This window comes from Eumetopias jubatus, unplaced genomic scaffold (genome assembly GCF_037043125.1).
Source record: "Eumetopias jubatus isolate StellerSeaLion01/CBP00866 unplaced genomic scaffold, mEumJub1_p1.0 scaffold_10, whole genome shotgun sequence".
NCBI classification, from domain to species: Eukaryota; Metazoa; Chordata; class Mammalia; order Carnivora; family Otariidae; genus Eumetopias; species Eumetopias jubatus.
This window is the reverse complement of record NW_028274816.1, coordinates 55,564,062-55,572,223: the sequence shown is the minus strand read 5'-3', so window position 1 is coordinate 55,572,223 and position 8,162 is coordinate 55,564,062. Positions and strand designations below refer to the sequence as shown.

Below are 8,162 nucleotides of genomic sequence, written 5' to 3'. Positions count from 1 at the left end.
AGGCCAAGTAATGTAATGAGCACTGAATGTTATATCCAACTGATGAATCACTGAACTCTACCTCTGAAATGAATAATACACTATATGTTAATTAATTGCATTTAAATAAAATAAAATCTAAAAAGATTTTAGAGAATTAAGTTTGGAGTGGGAACCAAGATATATACGGCACTGGGCACGAGCTGGGAAACTGAATCAGGGATGTGGATGGAGCTGGGCCCTGGGATGTGGAACGGGTGTTGCTATGGTGAAGTCTTCACTCTCCTCAGTGCCCAGGATGCATAGTGCTGAGAAGTTCAACTGGGCTGAGGCCGAGCGGCAGCCAGGTGAAACGTGAAGTAGTCCCGGAAGCAGCAATGAGTCAGTCTGTGACACTCTGTTTTCAGGAATTCACACTCCTAAGCGCAGACCAGTTAGTCCCCTCCTAAAGCAACTATCTGCTGGTGATTCCATTAGAATCCACTGGAGAGCTGAGGGTGGCCTGATCAGAACGGCTCAATCAGAAACCGGTGACGAAGTCTGGGGCAGCTGTCTACAATAAAGTTCCAGACTCGATCGCCCTCCTTCACTGTCCTAGAGCCTCTTCAGAAGTGATGACACCACGAAGCTCCATCTTGGGTAAGGAGGACCCCCAAATGCTACCATCATCTCACCCCAACCCCAGCGCAGCTCCCAAACCTCAACATCATCCCCTGCTCCTCCCCACCTCTGGGAACCTCAGAAGCATCTCTGACAAACAGGTCCCTTCTTTAACAAACCAGAAACCTTCTCTCTGGGAGCCAAGGCTGAGGACTCAGTCTTCCCTGAATGCCCCTCCCCCTGGGCAGCCCCAGCTACTCAGGGCCTGGCTGAGCTAACTCCCTTGCAGACGCACCTTTAAATAAACTTAACCTGTGGCTTCTTCCATACTCACCTGCCTTCCCTGAGGACCCCATGGCCACTTTCTCTGCCCCATGCTCCACCTAGCCATATAATGATTTATAAGAAATATGTATTTGGTCATTCAGATAACCAAAATATAGTCCTCAGATATATTTGGTCTTCACAGTTTGGGAAAATGACTCAGAACCGTAAAGGTAAAATGGGTGTCTTGTTATTAATGAAGGTAACTTTTGGACCCCACCCAAGAATGGGTGCCGGTAGCCAGGAGGCCCAACCCTGTGAATGAAGGAGTGGAAATTTCATTCCCACCTTCCCTAGCTCCTGGGAGGAGAGAGGGGGCTAGAGACCAAATCCGCCCATGGCCAATGACTTTGTCAGTCATGATTATGCAATGAAGCCCCCCATAAAAACCCAAAAGGACTGGGTTTGGAGGGCTTCCAGGCTGGTGAATCCATGGGCTCTGGGGAGAGTGGCGCCCCTGGAGAGGGATGGGTGTGCCACAACCCTTCCCCAGACTTCACCCTATGATCTCTTCACCTGGCTGTTGACTTATATCTTTTATCATATCTTCTAATAAACTAGTAAACATAAGGAGGTGTTCCCTTCAGTCTGTGAGCCCCTCTAGCAAACTGAAAGAACCTAAGGAGAAGGTAGGCAGGAAAACAGAGAAGCTGATCCTATGCTGGGCCCTGGGCTGCCCATCTTGGGACACTCAGAGACTCCCCCAAGACCTTCATTTCCTTGTGCCTCAGTCATTCATCTGTAAAACAGGGATAATACCCATCTCCCTGAGCCACTGAGGCACTGTAAGGAAGATTCTCAGGATTTGAGTATTAGGGGGGGAGCAGGATTGGCTGGAAACTCCAATCTGTAGCCAGTGGGTCAGAAGCACAGGTAACAGCCTGGGGCTTGTGACTAGCATCTGCGGTGGGGAGTGGAGCACAGCATTGTAGGACTGAGCCCATAACCTGTTAAGACTCTGATTCTATCTCTGCGTAGACAGCCGCAGACTGGAGTTGAAGTCTCAGACACCCTGCTGGCGTCTCAGAATTGTTTGGCATTGTGTGTGCAGGAAGCCCCCAAATGCTGGAACTTCCGAGAACCATAAAAGAGCCCCCCGCCCTTCTTTTTCCCACAGGTCCTGTCTGCCTAACAATCTTCCTCCTCCAGTGTGCAAAAGTGGTCACAGGTCAGGACAAGGATCGGGAAGAATGGGGAGGGAGGAGGCTGCCCTCAGAAAGTGGGTGTCTGGTCTTCCTTGGACCCACACCATCAGTGTCTCCGCCAAATGCCCCCACGGCCTCAGGGCCGTGGCTGTGCCAGCCTGCCCCCAGGTGTGGGGACCAGATCTACAACCCCGTGGAGCAGTGCTGTGATGACGACACCATCCTGCCTCTGAATCGGACTCGCCTTTGTGGCCCCAACTGCACCTTCTGGCCCTGCTTTGAACTCTGCTGTCCTGAGTCCTTTGGCCCCCAGAAGTTTGTCGTGAAATTGAAGGTCCTGGGTGTCAAGTCCCGGTGCTTCTCATCCCCTACCTCCAGAAACTGCCCCAGGTAATGGCCCCTAACTGCTCGTGGCTGAGGGAAGGAGGGATGAGGTACGCAGAGGGTCACAAGAGGATCCCCTGTCCTGTTGTCGTTCTTGTTTAATTTTTTTTTTTAAGTTTATTCAAGCAATCTCTACACCCAATGCGGGGCTCAAACTCACGACCCCGAGATCAAGAGCCGCACACTCTAACAACTGAGCCAGCCAGACCACCCCCTCCCCACAACCTGTTGTTTTACCTCCGGCCATTTCTGGAATCTTCCCACTCTTCCTTGCCTGTGTCTCATAATTTCCTAATTTTTCTTGCTCTGTGGCCAAAGGAAACTTTTCTAGACGAGCTCCTTATGAAAATGTGATGTTTTCCACATGCTAGCAAAGACCCCAGTCTACATCGCTAGCTTCCCCCCAGTTCCTGCAGGGTAGGCAGGAAAACAGAGAAGCTGACCCTGTGCTGGGCCCTGGGCTGCCCATCTGGGGACACTCAGAGACTCCCCCAAGACCTTCACCTCCTTGTGCCTCAGTCATTCATCTGTAAAACAGGGGTAATACCCATCTCCCTGAGCCACGGAGGCACTGTAAGGAAGGTTCTCAGAATTTGAGTATCAGGGGGGAGCAGGATGAGATGAAAACCCTTGTCGTGAAAACTGTGCATGTGTATTCTGAAATGGAAACAAGTAAATTAAAAAAGAATGTACATCAACAAAGACGTGTGAAATTTAGAAAGCAGCTTCTAGAATATCTACCTGATGGCTTCGTGTTGCATGAATTTATAAAATCAAAACCTCTCTTTTCATTTTCTTATTGGCTTAATCTCCTCTGAAACTGGATAAAGCAAACGTCACTTAAAATGGAGTCAGGAGCCCAGAAAAGGAAGATTTCACGCTACAACATACACAACCCTTCGCAGAACCAACTGGAAGAAGCCTACATGACTACCTCAGCAAGAGGAAGATTCTGTCCTGGCAAAAGCCCAGTCAGGCAATGAGAAGCCACTACGCACAGAACTCCTAGTGTATTCCAATGGGCTTTTCCTTTCTAACAGTCCCTCCCACCTCCCCGTGTTCCTCTATAAAAAATTAGTCTCCCCTTTCTGGACTTGCCTGTGGTTTTGCCATGGCTTGTGTGTTTCAGATTCTAAATCTCTGCTATTCCTGAAAAAAAAAATGGGCGGTGGGGAGACAGGCTGGTAAAATAACATTTCTAATGTCGACATTACATACCCAAATGAGACGAAATCACTACCTTGAAGAGACAGTGGCACACCCCTGAGAGACAGCCACACATCCATGTTTGCTGTGGCATTATTCACAGTAGCCAAGACATCCATACCCAGCAACCTAAACACCCATCGACAGAAGAACAGATAAAGAAAATGTGGGAGAGGGCGCCTGGGTGGCTCAGTCGTTAAGCGTCTGCCTTCGGCTCAGGTCATGATCCCAGGGTCCTGGGATCGAGTCCCGCATCGGGCTCCCTGCTCCTTGGGAGCCTGCTTCTCCCTCTGCCTCTCTCTCTGTGTCTCATGAATAAAAAAAAAGAAAGAAAGAAAGAAAAAAAAAGAAAATGTGGGAGACATTATAAATACAGCAGAGTATTGTTCAGCCATAAAAAGGGGAAATCTTGCCATTTGTGACAACATCAATGAACCAGGAAGGCTTTATGCCAAATGCAGGAAGCCAAACAGAGAAAGACAAATAGTGTATAATATCACTTATACGTAGAATATATGACAACAACAAAAAGCTGATTTCATAGACACAGAGCATAGGTAGAATGGTGGGTGCCACGGGCTGGGAGGAGGAAGAAATGAAGAGAGAGGTTAAAGACTACACACTTTCTGCTATAAGAATAAGTTCTGAGGGGAACGGCTGGGTGGCTCAGTCGGTTAAGCATCTGCCTTCAGGTCATGATCTTGGGTCCTGGGATCGAGCCCCACATCAGGCTCCCTGCTCAGCGGGGAGTCTGCTTCTACCCCTGCCTCTCCGCTCTGGCTTGTGCTCCCTCCCTCTCTCATAAGTAAAATCTTAAAAAAAAAAAAGTGTCATAAATAAAATCTTTAAAAAAGAAGTAAGTTCTGAGGATCTCATGTACAGTATGGTGATGGTAGTTAATAATATATATGGTATTATATACTTGAAAGTTGCTGTGAGCAGATCTTAAGCAGTCTCAAAAAACACTAAGGTTTGCTATGTGAGGTGATGAATGTGTTAGTTTCTTAGTAACAGCCCCACAATATAAATGTAGGTGGTGAAAATTAGTAATGGCAAACCTCATTACAATGAAGTGGGAAGGTTTGGGCAGGGGGAGCTCTCACCACCTACCACTCATAGTCAATTGCACACCCAACAGGAAGAGACGGACTTGACCTTGCATGATCTTGAACTCGAAGGAGGATACCATTCACAGGGGGAAGGAAGCGGCTTTCCTCATCCCTCCAAGCAACAGCTCCCTCAGGGAGAAGCCACCACTCTTGGAATTCCAAACTTGCCGGTGGTTCGGCCACAGCTTGTTTGTCTGGGATTGCAGTTTTCCTGTGTTCCTCCAATAAACCCATCTTTTGCTGACAAAATAACTGGCTGAGTCTATTTTTAAAGCTAACAATGATGTAGAAAATGTCAGGGTTCAGAGTCAAGGGCCAAGAAAGAATTCTAAAAGCACGGGGACAGGCCCCGGGGGCAGAAAGAGCTTCACTGGGGTTGTGACAGGAAACTGATGATAAACTTTCAAGTTGGAAGGGGGTTACCGACAGCACAAACTTCCAAGGTATTTTGTAAACAAGGTTTCCAGGACCCTAAGGGGTTTTTACTGTTTAGTAAAAATTCAGTCATGAATTTTTCAGTGTATACAATGGGCCAGTGCTTGGGAGTATAACTCCCAACACACCTTGGTGGGGGTGGGCAGTAAGGAGATTTAATTTTTTCTTTGCCTTTGTTTCCCACACCAACAACACACAAAAAAGTTAATTCTGTAAGGTGATGAATGCGTTATCTTGACCTTGGTAATAATTCCACAAAATATATGCGTATGAAATTATCATACTGAATACTTTAAACATACACAGTACATTTGTCAATTATCCCTCAATAAAGCTGAAAAAAAAACATTTAAATGGGATCATTTCAATGAACAAAGCATGACTCGCGGAATATAATTACAAGCGGCTTTTTTCTTCACACCTCTTTCCTTTTACGTATTTTTCTGTAGTGCTAGTTTTTCCCCTGCCCCTGGATAAAAAGATCAAATCCCATGAAATTTCCTGGTCCCTTTTATTTAATAAACATCCTCCTCTGACCAATTTAAAATGTTCAGAGGCACCTGGGTGGCTCAGTCGGTTAACCATCCAACTCTTGCTTTCCGCTCAGGTCTTGACCTCAGGGTTGTGCGATCAAGCCCGGCATCCAGCCCCACACTGGGTGTGGAGCCTGCTTGGGATTCTCTCTCTCTCCCTCTTCCTCTGCCCCACGGGCCCTCTCTCTCTCACTCTAAAAAAAAAAAAAAAAAAAAAAGTAAAATGTCCAGAAGTATGTAAAAGTGAAAACAACCATCTTGATTGAAAGTTACATTTTCTCCCTCCTAGCTCTGCCCCGCAGGAAAAGTGGAAGGCTGAAACCGAGGAAGGAATGTGGGCACCTTTTACTTTTTTCTCCCCCCCGACACTTTTATGAATCTTCTCCCAGTCTGCTTAGTTTCTGAACCTATCGCTGAAGGAGCTGGGGGAGGGATGACAGTAAAGCTCAGGGAGTTCCGAGACGGGGGCACTGAAGTTCTCCTCCCCGAGGACCATCATGGTGGTCTAGCCCTGACACCCCCGGGCTTTGCAAATACTTAAAGCTGCTTCTTTCCCTCCGGGGTGCATTTTGGCTTCAACACAGACACATATCTCTCACCTGACCTTCCTTTGAGGAGGGCAAGCGCCTCGGTTCCGTTTGCACATCCAGGTTCCTTATCAACCTTGAACAGTCAGCAACCCAAATCCAGCGGCAGCTAGGCTGGCGGGCGTCACACAGATGTCCATGCAGCTGCAGCCGGTGGGCCCCTGCCAGCCAAGGAGGTGCCATGGCTTTTCCAAAGCGCAGGCTACTTGCCTGGGGACGCCAGGGCCTTGACGGGGCAGACGCGGCTTATGGGGGCCGAACCCCACGTGTGTGATTTGGGATCTCGGCCTGGATAAAGGGGTGCACGCTGGCTCCTGCCCCGTGGAAGATGCACCTGTGTAACCTGGCCAGGTGCGCTGCACGAGGCACGATTCTCCGGACTCCCTTCCAGAGACGCAGAACTTGGAGGCCTGACGCCCCAGAGGCGGCAGCGACCTGACACTGAGTCCCGGGGCCGCCAAAAGAAATCATTAAGGAGGATCGCAGCCCCATGCAAGGGTGGTCCTAGCCACGAACTCAGCGGCATCCCAGGTTCCGGGGCGCCCCAGGGACAGCAAAAGCCACGTCCAACAGTGACCCCAGACTGGCTCCCTCGCTGGAAACATGGCGGCCCCTCCGCCGCAGTAGTGCGCATGAGCGAGCTCTACTGCAGGCTCCTGCGCACTGCAGGGCTGTTCCGCACCGCGACCTCAGTCTCCTCCTACCATGCGGCAGGACTGCTGGGGATGCTGGCCAGGAGATCCGAGGAGACAGTGGCCTGCATGCTTTTTAAGCGACAGTGTGAATGCAATATGCTGCTATGTTTGGTGCATTTTAAACCCGCCCTTGATCCCAGGATTAGATGATGTTATAACCCCTATAAAAACCAAATGACCAAAAACCAGACCGATCCTTTACGGGGTGAAAGGTCCACCGATGCCTCTTTGGATAGTAAGGTCCTGGTGGTCTATGTTAAATTTGTTCACGCCACGTTCATGGTTGGTGGGCGGGGGGGGGGGCGGGGGGGAGAGCGGTGAGTGAAAAAAGGTTCAGGATAAGTTTTAGCCTCTTCTCCGTGGGAAGTTGACCTCAGGCAATCTTCTCTCCATACAGTTTCTTTGGAACCATCCTGGGTTAGGATAAATGTGGAGTGTCAACTGTGTCATCAGGAAACATTGTTTATCATTAAGAGGAAGCCTGATCTGGACTAAAAGAACTGTGAATGTGTGACCAAAAAGAATTAGAGATCCTTAGAAAAAGAAAGACAAACATAGATTTCTTGATATGAGAAAGTTCTTTTAGCTGTCCCCATCCCCCATCTTGTGAAAGAATGTAAGAACAAATGGCCAGGAAGTTGACTATTCATATCAGAACAATGAATCAGTGTTAAAACTCACAGTACTCATTCATAAGTGAAGACAGCCTTACGCACACTAATGAGTTATCTTTGCTGTATCTAAACCCCTCTGAGCACTCAGATACTGGACCAAAAGGAGCCAGAGAATTGATGATCCTGACCCTTGCCAACCCTGGTGACTCTGTCATGGACTCAAGTCACTTCAAGATCATTTGCACCCAATTCCATGCTGTATTCCCCATTGCACAAGTCCCTTCATGATTATGGATGCACCCTTAGCTTAAAACTTCTCCAATTTTGTTCGGGGAGACACTGCTTTGGGAAAGACCCCCAGTGTTCTCCTTTACTTGTTTCAAAAAAACCCTTTCTTTTCCTATTCTTTGACTTGGTTGTGTCTTTTGGTTCAACCCACACCAAGAGGCCAAGCGGTGAACCCAGTTACAGGTAACAAATGGACACATAGAGCCACACAGAGGGCCTGCATCATCTGGACTACAAAGAACAGTTTAAGAGATAAACCTTGG

General features: G+C 48.3%; 1 protein-coding gene across 1 annotated transcript; it reads left to right on the top strand.

Moving 5' to 3' along the window:
* Window positions 1–277: 277 nt before the first annotated feature.
* Window positions 278–4,886, top strand: LOC114197061 (insulin growth factor-like family member 3). Its single transcript, XM_028087883.2, has 4 exons — window positions 278–326; window positions 2,021–2,071; window positions 2,159–2,438; window positions 4,777–4,886. The coding sequence occupies exons 1-4, from the start codon at window positions 278–280 to the stop codon at window positions 4,790–4,792; spliced, it is 396 nt and encodes a 131-aa protein (XP_027943684.1). The 3' UTR covers window positions 4,793–4,886.
* Window positions 4,887–8,162: the final 3,276 nt, after the last annotated feature.

Excerpts from the sequence above, each read along its gene's own strand:
- LOC114197061 (XM_028087883.2), top strand. The coding sequence starts at position 278 with ATGCATAGTGCTGAGAAGTTCAACTGGGCTGAGGCCGAGCGGCAGCCA. Across the intron at positions 327-2,020 it reads TGAGGCCGAGCGGCAGCCAG|GTCCTGTCTGCCTAACAATC; the intron begins GTGAAACGTGAA and ends TTTTTCCCACAG. Across the intron at positions 2,072-2,158 it reads GTGTGCAAAAGTGGTCACAG|TGTCTCCGCCAAATGCCCCC; the intron begins GTCAGGACAAGG and ends CCACACCATCAG.